Source organism: Periplaneta americana, chromosome 4 (assembly GCF_040183065.1).
Source record: "Periplaneta americana isolate PAMFEO1 chromosome 4, P.americana_PAMFEO1_priV1, whole genome shotgun sequence".
Lineage (NCBI taxonomy): Eukaryota > Metazoa > Arthropoda > Insecta > Blattodea > Blattidae > Periplaneta > Periplaneta americana.
Genome location: NC_091120.1, coordinates 221206 through 235303, shown reverse-complemented (window position 1 = coordinate 235303; position 14098 = coordinate 221206). Strand labels below are relative to the sequence as shown.

General features: G+C 34.5%; 1 protein-coding gene across 4 annotated transcripts in view; it reads right to left on the bottom strand.

Annotated features, from left to right (window-relative positions):
* Positions 1-14098, bottom strand: part of Atg9 (autophagy-related protein 9) — a 204820-nt gene that overhangs the window by 20679 nt on the left and 170043 nt on the right. For all 4 annotated transcript variants that reach the window (XR_011331578.1, XM_069822783.1, XM_069822782.1 and 1 more), the window contains exons 3-8: positions 10208-10385; positions 9565-9790; positions 8691-8815; positions 6523-6650; positions 5767-5951; positions 582-760 (exon numbers count right to left, since the gene is read on the bottom strand). Coding sequence is in view for 3 of the 4 variants with exons in the window: in XM_069822783.1 (XP_069678884.1) it covers positions 582-760; positions 5767-5951; positions 6523-6650; positions 8691-8815; positions 9565-9790; positions 10208-10385 (1021 nt within the window). In the remaining variant the exon portion in view is untranslated. The remainder of the gene's footprint in view (positions 1-581; positions 761-5766; positions 5952-6522; positions 6651-8690; positions 8816-9564; positions 9791-10207; positions 10386-14098) is intronic.

Below are 14098 nucleotides of genomic sequence, written 5' to 3'. Positions count from 1 at the left end.
ACTCGATCCTTGATAAATCCTACACAAAGGAGACCGGCGATAATGGTGGCCATAGTGTAGATCTCCCTCAACTGATCCAAGAGTCAGGAAGGTGTTGTTTCCTTGCTTTTCTGCTTTTTCTGTCTCCAAAATTGCTTGTTCAGTGTAGGCTGCTGCCGCATGTTGGAGAGTTCTGCCTCAAAATAATGTTACACTGCATATCACAAGATGCACTGGGCCTTCTGCTGTACGGGCCACACTCCACTGAGATTAAAGCAAGACTCACAGCAACAATCGTGATGCACTGTTTCCTCTCATGCAAGCGTATGCACACGCGCACAGCTTGCTGTGAGTGCAGCCAACAAAACTTTCCGAGTTTCTTTCTCTAAATGTGTAAATATCGAGAGAATAAATATAGAAGTTTCTGAGATATGATTTTTTTTTTTCTTTTTCACTGTTTTTCCCGGACACAATGTATGCAGAAGGGGCTCTTAAAAGCTCTGCAAAGAGACGATATTATGAAGACTGCTGTTCCTGAAATTACATTTTAAAGAGTATTAGTTTAATTTCAGTTATCTCAAACACAAGCTAGCACTACTTACTGTGCTAGAACAGTCATGAGAGGAGATGTGAAGATGTTCATGTACTTAGAAGCAGGCCTGTAGGCTCGGTTCAAGCGTGCATTCAGTTCATGATCCAATTCGTTGAAATGTCGAAGATAAAGCCTGCCATACAGAGACCAACAGCGGGAGCCTAAGCTTCCTGGTTCTCGTTTTATAACCTGCAATGTTTGTAATAAAAATTAGTTCCCCACTACTCGAAACTAAAGTTGTGCAAATTAAAAAGCCTGTATAACATAGGCTTCACTATACATTATGCTTTTCCTTTTTACATACACCAAGCAAACTGATCAAGTCTACACAAGGTACGAGTATTAAAATCTCATGCAAAACCAAGAGATCATTATACATACAGAGCAGAAATAATAATGATACAAACTTAAAACAACACTACAAAAATTATTCAAAAATATTACACAAAGTAATCCAAAATGCTAAAGAATTACACTATAATACAACAATACGAAACTCTGATAATAAAATCAAAACAACTTGGAATATAATTAAAAAGGAAAGTGGATGATCAAAAAGTAAAGTAACAAAGCATACCCTTCTATCTAACAATACAAAAACGTCAGACTTAAATGAAATTGCAAATATACAGTACTTAACAAATATTTTCTTACAATAACTGATAACCTCAACATCCCCCAAGATAATGTTGCTAACAGTTTAGACTTTTTAACACAATATTTTCCGACAAAATTCCCAAATATTCAAATATTTCCAACAAACAAACAAACAAGAAATAATTGCAATTATTAAAAATCTAAAGTCAAAAAACTCCTCAGGGTATGATGAAATAACAAGTAAAATATTAAAAGCGAGTTCACATATTATAGCTAGGCAACTAAGTTATTTATGTAACTACTCAATATTCAATGGTATATTCCCCGAGAGATTAAAATATTCAGTGGTTATTCCTAGCTTCAAAAAGAGAGAAACAACGTCTCCAGAAAATTACAGACCCATATCACTTCTACCAGTCTTCTCCAAAATCTTTGAAAAAGTAATGTATAAAAGGTTATATCATCATCTAGAAAGATAAAACATTTTAGTCCCAGAACAGTTTGGATTTAGAAAAAATAAAGGCACGAAAAATGCAACATTTAGTTTAACAAAATTCTGGAGGCAGTTAATAAAAAATTACAAGTTGGAGGGATTTTCTGTGATTTATCCAAAGCATTTGACTGCATAAATCATAAAATGCTGTTAGACAAACTAGATTATTATAGAATTAAAGGCACTGCACATCAATGGTTTCACTCATATCTCATAGATAGGAAACAGAAAGTCGAAATCAATACAACTATGAAATCTACCTCGACATGGGGAACTATTAATAATGGATTTCCTCAAGGATCAATATTAGGTCCCCTACTTTTTCTAATGTTCTTCCCCCCCCCCCCCCCCCCAATAAAAGATGTAGGTCATCCCATATTGTTTGCAGATGACACAAGTATAGTAATTACAGCCAATAACTCCAACACATTCCAATCTTCAACAGAGGAAATTCTCTTCAAAATATGTGACTGGTTCTCAGTCAATAAATTAGTATTATATTGTAACAAAACTAACATAATTCAATTGAAATCCTGTCCAAATTCAACCTCGCAAATTTCAAATTCCTTGTCTTAAAAATCGATAATGTGTTAAATTGGAAAAATCATATTAAAGAAATTACCCCACAAACTAAATTCAGTATGTTTTGCTATTAGATCTATGCAAACGATAGTAAATATCAATACCTTAAAAACAATATACTTTGCTACTTCCACTCTGTAATGAGTTTTGGAATAATATTCTGGGGAAATTCCACACACACAGTAACAGTATATTCCTACTACAAAAAAAAGAGTAATTAGAATAATAGTAGGTGCCAAATCTTGGGAATTGTGGAGTATTTTTAAAAAAACTACAAATAATGTCCACAGGTTGTCAGTATATTTTTTCATTAATAATCTCCTTTGTATGTAATTGTAAAAACTTTGTAACTAATTCAACAGTTCATAGCATAAATACGCATAAAAAAATGATTTTCATATTAATCGGCAAGTCTATCGTGCTACCAAAAAGGAGTGTGTTATATGGCAGTACAAATTTTTAATAGCCTCCCTATCGATATAAAAAAATGAAATGCAAAACATAAGATTGTTTAGGGCCAAATTAAAGAAGTGCCTAATTTCTCATACCTTCTATTCTGTAGGTGAATTTATAACATTCAACAATGCTTCATGAAATTGACACTAAAACTTTGTGTTGTACTAGTAGACTACATTGTAAACTTCGTCTGTATATATTTCAACTACACTGTGACTATAAATTAAGACTTTATAGTAGTAATAAGTTTTTTGACTTGTTCCATATTCTAGCTATGAAGGAATGTATGAATACCAAGCAATGTTAATAAATACAATACAATACACAGAGCCGCCTACTAACGCAATTAAATTCAAAATAATGCAGCAATGCAAGAATCCAAATTAAATTAACTGTCGGTAAGTTAGCCTATGCATGCAACTGGCTGCATAGCCCACTAGTTTAAAATAAAGATATACAGTGGACTCTTGCTACTCCCATCATTCCTTGCACAGAGGGGTGGTGCTCAAAAATGTCATTAAATTTGATGTTATACGTAGACCTCGGATTTTTAGGCACTTAGAAACTAACTTTTAGGCACCTAAAATGTACCCTGAATTAAAAAGTCTTAAATTATGAATATCGGTACGTAATTTTTCATGAATTCATTGGCCTCATTGCTCTAAGGCTGCTAATACATAAGTGTTCATATTACAGTTAAGTTAATTAATTTACCAATAGATTTACAATTAACACATTATTCATAATTGGCACTGCAATACATAACAATGTTTTTCTATAATTTTATATTGTGAAACTTTGCCTTTTCTAAGACAGAACCATTTTATAAGTGAAAAAAAATTCTTCCCAATAATACCGAAGCAAATGGATGCATATTTGAATGCCGATTTCTATAGGGAGAACTACATCCTCCTGATTCCTACTGTCTGCTCTAGTGCTCAACAAAGCCAGACACCTTCCAGGAATTTCTTCATTCCTACAACCAAACTATTATACGATATTTGAACCAAACGCAGTCCTGTTTTTCACTGTTACACGAAAATTTAAAAATATATAAGTAACGAACAGAAATAGGCAATTTTAGGCCTTAAAACCTTGAAAATAGGTCTCAATGGGCAAAACAGGCATTTTTAGGTACCATAAAACAGCTTTCAAATGTTCATATTTTATATAAAATGTGAAGATATTTCACTAGTTTTAGTTTATCCCTACAGAAGAAAATAGGCATTTAACCTAAAATCCAAGGTCTAGTTACTTGCACTTCTAAATCGAAACTAGAATGTTCTCACGTGGCATATACGTGTATGAAAACTGGAAAAATATTACAGCAGGAGTGATAAGAAATACACTATAAGAAGGCCAGATTAGTGAGAGTCTAGTGAAGTTTCTTTTCTTCCGTTGTCACATTCGCAATAACAGTGACGGATTGTTTCTTCATGCTTTAAATTCTAAAATGTTTATTGAAAAAATGGGGTGTGGGGGAGCTTCAGCTGGGTGCACCTGCACCAGACTCAGAAAAAGGTTGTTGAAATCATGAAAGAGAACAGGCACTTCATGATTAGTAAATATCGTGCTGAAGACAAAATCTGTGCAATGGTGCTCCGCTGACGTTATAAAGAAGATGCAGGGGATGAAACGTGGGTTTGCACTATATCCACAAGAACAAAACAGACCATCAATGAAAAAGCAAACATTCAAACAAACTTCGTCAGCGCCCACTGTGCAACTGCTACGCATGTTCTTCTCCATGACGATGACCGTAAGACTAATTACATTAACTGACACTTCTGGGCAGGCAATACTTCCTGAGTGAACTCTATGAGGAACAGATTCTCAAATCTGTCCTAAGATATGACAAATTATCTCAATGGCTTAGGGTACGAGCTAAAACTTGTGCAGACCCAGAAACAAAATTTGGGCCACCTAAATTTTCCAAGTTCCAGTTATAACATACTCAGAAATTATAATAAAACATTTTTACATCCAAATGTTTTTTAGTTTATGAAGAGCCTTCATATTTTAATTTTTGAGGCTAATGTCTATTGAGTCATCCAGAAGCACAGAAACCAAGCCATTCACAACATTATGACCTTGCATATTTTGGCAATGATGTACTTCATTTAATGTTATGTATTTATAATTTAATGCATTTCTTTTATTAATAACAATAGAACGAATACTGTGCAAGCAGTTGAAGTCTGATTCTTAACCCTTAAGTAGTCGTGTCTACTTCTGAAACTTTCAGTCCCTTTCTCAGAATTGCAAGGCAACAATAACCATGAACATGTTTGAAATCGGAATTCCCATACTCCAGATAAGTGGTGTCGGGTGACTAAGTCTTACAACAGCGCTCCTATTGTAAATAGTGACCATACTAGTGTAACAAATAATAGCAATGGATGTTAAGTATTGACTGTGTGCACAGAAAAATCAAGAAAGTAGTTTTTTTTAACGCCACCAGGTTGTCATTTGACATTTCTGGACTCTCCTGGCAATGGCTTATGTATAACCCACTTCTGAGGCTGGGGCACACCATGGACGAACACAAGAACATCATCTTTAAGGAAAAATTCCTGTGTTCTCACTGGGAATCGAACCTGGAACCTCATGAACTGTAGTCAGAAGCTCTAACTACTAGCCCATGAGGCTGATCGAGAGAAAGTGGTCTGGAAAGGAAAATAAAAAGTAAATTATGATTAGGAGTGAACAGACGTTCGAATATTACATGTGAACCAATACTGAAATATTACCATCACTGTACATTAATTATAACATTGTGATAACTATTGAAGTATTCCATATAGTTGTATAAATAAAAAAAAGTGATATTTTAACTGTTCGCTAAAAAAAATAGCCCCTATCAACCCATTATATTTGGGGTGCCAGCAATGCCCCGCACGACTCTTAAGTTACAAAGTTAGGCACAACTGCTTAAGGATTAATACAAACAGATTAACTATTACAATGGACAGTCAACATTTAATTTTCCTAGAATTAGTTTTAGATTCTCATTATATTTCTATTTTCTATACACTTTCAAATTAAACATTAAGCCTTGTATACGAACCTCTGCATAATTGAAGAACGAATATAAAATTTGCCATAACAAAATAAGTGGACACAATAAAAAGTTCGCAATTCCAACCCAAAGGATGTGCTTCGACAGAAGCTGGGCCAATTCTTTTCTTTTGCCAACTTTCTTGTAATCTTCTTTCAGATGCCAGTTATTTTCAAATGGAGCCCAGGGTCCCCCTGCAAACATATTCAACTATTATATTACATGGCAGTAGTTTAGGGATCATATTAAATATAAATCAATTTATCTTGTATTGGTTTGCTACCACTGCTGTCTACTTATAGTTGAGACATAAAAAAACGTACGCGCGGGCGAACCCCCCCCCCCCCCCCCCCGTGCACACGTGCAAAAGTCTGAAATAGGTATAATTTTACAGAAATGAGTTGTTCTATTTTCAATAATAATCTTACGCATATTTAAAACTGAAGCTAAATGACACAATTTAATGCTGCTAAACTCTTCAATTCAAGTATATTATACATAATTATGTATTCTATATGTGCATTGTATAGAACTGTAATCCCAACCTAAGGTGTGCTCGAAACAAAGTTGACACAACACTTTAATAAAATCACTCAATACTGACCGCATTTCTCATTCACTAATAGAATTTCAACAACAGTGCTGTTCACAATACAATTCCAGCAGTTATTTCGATAACTACACTAATAAAGAATGCTAAAATACTTTCAAATAAAGCTGCATAACAAATCTAGCTCTAACTTGATAAGTATGGTACTTGCTTACAGAAAAGAAGCAACTCGATGTTATACTTCAGGCCCCTCGTGAGGAAGACAACTTCTCCAAGGAAAGGCAAACGCAGTCTCACAGGCAGCAAAGATTTGTTCACCATGGCCACCATGTAGTTCTTAAACCTTCAACAGCAAAATATTTACGCATCAACAGATGAATAACAACAAATCACCCACATTTGTGAAATACATTTAGGAACTAGAAAGTTGCAGCTCTCTATTCTTCTATATCTGGGGTAAGAATCTGTCACACACATTGCAATCTCGGATTAAGCATCTTGATATATAGGCCTACTGTGTATTCACCAAAATTAAATTAAGAAGAGACTTGACTGAAATCAAAAGCAGTTGGAAGGAAATGCAATGCAAGCAATTCACGTCATTTCATCTACGACTTCATTCTTCGTAGTTAATATCAGGGGGAGGATGTTAATGAGATAAAAATACCTGAAAAAATGACCACTAAATGTCATAAAGATGGCCAAAAAGTTACTTTAAAAGTTTATAAAAACATGACAGGGAAATTATATATGAACTGATAAAAACACAGAAGACTGGACAGTTTTAAAATAAATCAAAATTACTTTTTTTTGTTTCTGCTTTTCTTGTATTTAAAAATTAATTCTTAATTAATACGAATTCACGGATGAGCATGCTTGTATACTGCGACACAGGACAATAGTTACGATTTTAAACTGAAGCAACCAAAATAACAGAACTTGCTATAACCATTTTTACTTCTTTTAATTTGTGGTGTTCAAATCATGCATGAAGACTGAAGATATGTGAAAAAATCCTGCTTTAGAAGGAACTTACACTATAGTGTTAGTGTTTGCAGTGGGATAGAATATACCTTCATTGATGGTTTCAATAATTGAATAGCCCCCTGGAATAAGGGTATAAGTATATAGGGAACCATGCACCATAGACCCTTATTCTGGGGGGGGGGAGGTATTCAATTATTTTCTTTTAAATATAAATTGTATTGGATAAATGCATGTACAACATAGACCTGTTATTGCTACACATTATGTAATACATTAATGTTTCTATTATTTAATTATGTGCCATTTTCAATTAATAACATAAAACATTAACATATATTAATAATTAATTCTTATTTTGTTTTGTTCCTCATCCTGGACCAAAATCTATCCTCCTCACATTCTTTGGCATTTTACCAGATCACTGTGACCACTGACTGAAGGTTACTTTCAATAACAAAGAAAAATATGAAGCAGTGGAAAAGCATCAACTATGATTTGAATGTAACATTGCTGGGAAATAAAACGAAAATCTAAAAAAAATGCTATGAAAATCAACAAGAATCAGAGAAAATTACTAATGACGGGGGGGGGGGAAGACTTATCGGACAAAAAATGGCAAAAAACTCCAAGAAATAAACTAATGTTATTTGTCAAAAACCACTATACTGTCAAGATTAATATCAAGAGAGGTCAAACAATGTCTGAAAAGCACCCCTGATATTCCCGAAAGAGATTCTAAATTAATCAAGCAACTCACAGGTGGCTTAAAGACAGGGAGTCGAGTCAATGTATTATTCTGGATCCGAGGTTTAAAAACAAGAATTTGGCGAAGAAGTGAAATACATATCAACCTACCAAATGCTTGTTGGCAAGGTCAGAATGGCTGTTTACAACAATCAATACCACAAACTCAGTTTATTGCAAGCAGAACACAATCCTACCACTGAGGCAAAGCTAGCAGAGTTAGGCAACGTGCCATACTTGTGACTATCCAGCTACTAGCATTACTTGTGATAGGACTTTTTCTAAGGCTGGGCAAATGTGCAGAGAAAGAAGGAGTGACGAAATTAGCAAAATATTGTTTGTTAATAATAATAATTCGATTTAGCCTGAAATTTTAATAATTTCTTCAGAAAAGATAATTTGTATCTTATGTGAAATTGGGATAAAATAGTAATTAGCAATCAATCTGAAAGTTTTTTTCGTAAATGTATTTTTTTTTCCCCTTTTTATGGAATTCTCATATTTTTATAAAAAATAACTGGCATTTAATCTGAAATTGTAATTTTCCTCGTAAAAGAGAATTCATACTTTTATGTAAAATTGTGATTTATGTGAAGTAAAAATGTAATGTAATTTAATCTATTTTCAAATGCACCCCTCGGAGGATCAATACCTGAGTATTCTGTGGTAGATGTCCAGCTCGGTGAGGTCTCGCTTGTGGATGCACATCTGTTGCTCCAGCTGCACTTCCCGCACTCTCCGCTGAATCTCGTGCCACGTCAAATTGTCTAAATCACTCTGCAATGCAACAAGCAAAAACAATTATTCTAATGTTATTAAGGACTCCAGCAACTCAAAGAAAGAGCCTACACAAAAGAAATATGCGCATATGTATTATTTTAATAAATTATAGCATAGGACGTGTAAGCTCCAAAATTTTTTATTATGTTAGGAAAGAATGTTACATATTCAAGACTAGAGATGCACACAATTCTTTTGCCATGTACCAGAGGCATTAGATACCATTCCCAATTTTAATTCGTTAGCAAAACCTAAGTTATTAATGCATATGCATATTTGTGAGTTAATTTATAATTTCAGAATGGAACATGTCTCTTTTAACTGCTGGAAAACATGCTTACTTCAATAACTTTTGTCAATATGCCAATTTTTAATTCTTCTTATTAACATAATGCAAGAAATCGAAGTAACTTTTTAGTCTATGGATCTACAACAGCTGATGTACGTGATGTTCCAGCACCATGAAGTTTAAATGAAACATTATAACATTTCTCAACACAAAACTTGCAGTTATTTATCGAAAAGTTTAAACACACTGTGGGCTTGAGTTCCTATATCAACGGAAGGAGGGTCAATAATGTAATTTTTTATTTATAATTATCTACACTATCCTTTTAATACCAATCTGATGACGACCAAGATCTTCAGGTCAATTAATTTTTTATTGTAGTAGTAATTCAGAAGTACACCACATGCCAACATCATCTTAATTTTCTATTTGCTCATCAGTGAGACATGATACTCACATCATTTATCTTCAGTGCAGTGTTAAAGAACTGCTTGATGTCCCAGAACTGGAACAGATGGTACATGACTTTTATTGCACGGAGGGACCAGAATATCACAGCCACCAGGATGCAGATCCAGGTCAGTGGACCCAGGCTTGCTACACACTCACTGGTCGGCAAGACAGCATCACTTAGGGAGATCTTCTGATTAGGAGCAGAGCCAGTCTGATTGTTTACTTTATCCCTATAAGACAAAACAACATCAGTGTAAATCACTGCACCTCTGAGCCAGACCCCAACCCGGGATGGTTTTCGAAAGTATTACCCGAGCCAGCCAAAACTTGAAGCATATAAAGAACAATATTCAATGTCCTGGCACTATATGCAGACGAACAGGTAACCCTATCTGCTGGGCAGACTCACTGGCAATTGCTGATCCAGTTGTCACTCAATGTGTACGATGTATGTATGTAAAATAAAATATGCCATACAGAGGTGCAGAACAAAGATTTTCAATTTTTTATTATTTCTAGTAAAGATTACTATAAACATGTTTTTTGTCAAAAAGAAAAAAGCCATCACAGTCTGAGAAAAGGCAAGTAAAAATACTTAGTTCTTGCTCTAATTGCCCAGCCCAAGAAGCCCTCAAGTATTTACTTACCTAAAGAGTATTGGATAGTCCACACAGTGGAAAAGAAATGTGGAGAACACAACTACGAAGATAAACTGCAGCAGTTCCAGCATTTCTTGCAGCATCATACATGTGAAGCCGTGCTTCTGATGATAATGATACATTCTAGCAAAGAATGAGTCTAAATCCTCTATGTGGTTCCAGCGAGCTGAAAGAAAAAGAAAAGCGTACTGTATGGCGAGTGCTGCACTGCTTTGTGTCATAGTGACGTCATTTTCAACATTTCTCCACGTCTGCATTAGTCATTATTCTTCAAGGAATGCAGTTCCATGTCTGAGGATAATAGTAATGACTTGTCTCTTATCGACAAAACAAATTATACTTTAAAACTATGTGTTATATATGATACAAACAGAGACTAAGGGTGTTTGAGAATAAGGTGCTTAGGAAAATATTTGGGGCTAAGGGGATGAAGTTACTGGAGAATCGATAAAGTTGCACAACGTATAACTGCACGCATTGTATTCTTCACCTGACATAATTAGGAATATTAAATCCAGACGTATGAGATAGGCAGGACATGTAGCACGTATGGGTGAATCCAGAAATGCATATAGAGTGTTAGTTGGAAGGCCAGAGGGAAAAAGACCTTTGGGGAGGCCGAGATGTAGGTAAGAGGATAATATAAAAATGGATTTGAGGGAGATGGAATATGATGGTAGGGACTGGATTAATCTTGCTCAGGATAGAGACCAATGGTGGGCCTATGTGAGGGCGGCAATGAACTTCCGGGTTTCTTAAAAGCCAGTAAGTAGCTAAGTAAGTAATATACGATACTCTTATGAGGTTGAAAACATGAACACCTCCAGTACAGAAAACAGAAAATCACTTACAATATAAACAACTGAACTTTGAAGCAGAAACTGCAATAAAGCTTACAAATCCGCTAGAATAGGAATTCCCAACCTGTTCAAGATTGTGAGCACCACCTACATGTAATAGTATACGAGTGAGTTTTAGTAAGCCTATACGAATATACTTACTTATGGCTTTTAAGGAACCCAGAGGTTCATTGCCACCCTCACATAAGCCCGCCATCAGTCCCTATCCTGTGCAAGATTAATCCAGTCTCTATCATCATATCCCACCTTCCTCAAATCCATTTTAATATTATCCTCCCATCTACATTTCGGCATCTCCAAAGGTCTTTTTCCCTCCGGCCTCCCAACTAATACTCTATATGCATACACATGAAAATGCAAATAAAATAATTAAACAAACAAAAGGATTCTTAAAACACTTATCAGGGGAATGATAACTTGAACCTGACTGTTACTCAGATGTCCAAGGAGAAGTCTCTTGTAGCTGCATGCAGATGTGAATTAGTTAATCGTGATCGTGCTTTGTTCTTGGGGTAAGTTATTTCAGAATTGTGAAAGTTTTTTTAATAGGATTACTCCACTGATGATTTTTGAGTATTGTTTCCATTTTTATCCATATTTATTTTTTAAATTCCTTGTATTTCTCTGTTATATGTCTACTAACATTTTGAAATAAGAATAACGCAAATAATTCATCTACTTTAGGAAGTAACTTAATTCGCTTTATTCATGTGAGGTGATCTGGTTACCCCCGTAGGCAGTCCGTGTCATGAAAATGCCAGGAGATTAAATTCAATCTGTGGCTTAATTTTCTTCTTTTACGAGTTTGTCTAGTTCCAAATTACCGGTATTTTCCTTCATGTTATGTATGTCATTATTCATATTGTTATTTATATTATCATGAACTTTGGTTTCAACATTTTTTTATTTTTGCGTGTTATGGTTATTCTAAAAGCGATTTTATTAGAAATCATTATCAGTGGACACTTTTTTTCGAGATGGCCATTGTAGTATGGGTGGTCTTCGAATATCTGAATTTCAACAAACAACTAAATATTGTTTTATTGGATTTGTATTTTTATTTATTTATTTTTAGACGTTTTTATAGATTTTTTACAATTTTATTTTTTATAAACAACTCCTTTGAAGATGTTTATAGTTGTATAGATTGTTTTCCAATATTTAAATGTCAACGAATAACTTAAATGATTTCCAATTTATGTTATAATACGGTGACATTCATAGCTTATAGCTGTGTTGTCTACTATGTCAAAACTATATTGCTCTGAAGAGTTTGTCTTGAAATGGAAGTGAGGAGAGTTTAAATTTACTGTACACCAGTATGTTATCTTATGGTGTCACCAGTAACATATCTGAAGTTTTTTAATTTTGGTATACTTTTTCAGCAATATGAAACCGGACTTTTTAACGATCCCGTATTTTTTAAAATATGACGATTATTTTATATTTTTACATTTTCTGGAGATCTACAGTCGATAATACATAAATTGTTAAATATTCCAAATTCTTAGAAAGATCGGTATATGATTTTGATGAGGATAATTGCATTACCCATCTTGGTATTAGTAAGTTGTAATAAACCTTGGTGGCAGGAGGGTTAAGCAAATATTTCAGAGCTGGGGAGGACTGGAGATCTATCAATTGAAGCTCTGCATGACGGGCCATATTATTCTCTTCAATAATATTAATTTTTCTGATTTAGTCCACACTGAATTAAAAGGAGTTACGTACCATCAAATACGAGAAGGCCTATCAGTGGATGAGAAGTTCTGGCTCATACAACAAAGTTTGAATTGAAAAATGGATCTCAGGAGCGTCTGTGCTCACGAGTACTTTTTAAATCGCATGACGAGGGCACCAAATGTCATTGAAAGAGCACCAGGTTGAGAACGCCTGTGCTAGAATACATTGAATATGAGTCAGACCTTCATCCATTAGAAAAAGTAAGGAAAAAGAGACTCAGCTTATTGAACACAGAAACATTTCATAACAGATTCCCAGAAACTTCCTGCCTGCATATTTTGTATAGATGGTTCCAAAATAAATTGATCAGAAGGAGCAGGCACCAGTTCCTACACACTGCAAACTCTTCTCTCATTACCTACTAGTCAACCAAAGTACTACAGATTTTGATGCCGAAGTAATAGCTACAGAATTTAACCTACATTGAAAAGTCTTATGTTCAGAACAAGTGAATTTCAAAGAGCAGCTTTACTGGTGGACTCAAAATCTGCTATTGTAAAATAGCATCAAAGAAATAACTTCTCAAAAAATAACACAATATTGTAAATACATAACTTATAAAACAGGGAATAAAACAGCATTATGGTGGATAATATCTCAAGGGAACGAAACAGCAGACGGACTGGCGAAGTAAGGAACAACCCTACAACAAAAACATATCGAACTATCATACCGTAGCCTCGAAACACTTATGCAAAGGAAATCTCGAAATAGTATTCCAAAGATGTTGATAAAGCATCGCAAAATAACCTACTAAAAAAAAAAAAAATAGTATTGAACAAAAACAGAAAACCGCGTGAAGAATAAACCATGGGAACAGATATGGAACAAGTACTCACAAGCAGCAAAAAGAGATACAGTAGCACCATTTATCCAAAGGAATAAGAAATAAATATTATAGATCTGCAATAATTTTCGAAAAATGAATTCATTAGGCTCTAATATTAGCCTACATAATAAAAATCACCTCTGAAACTTCATGTTGTCAGAATATCCTTAAGAAATTCTAGAGAAAAAAAAAAAAATATTATATAATAATAATAATAATAATAATAATAATAATAATAAAAAGGTAAAGGTATCCCCATAACATGAAATGAAGGCACTTGGGGGGGCATGGAGGTAGAGCCCCATGCTTTCCATGACCTCGGCACTAGAATGAGGTGGTGTGGTCAGCACCACGCTCTGACCGCCTTTTACCCCCGGGAAAGACTACTACTACTACTACTACTACTACTACTACTACTACTACTACTACTACTACTACTAATAATAA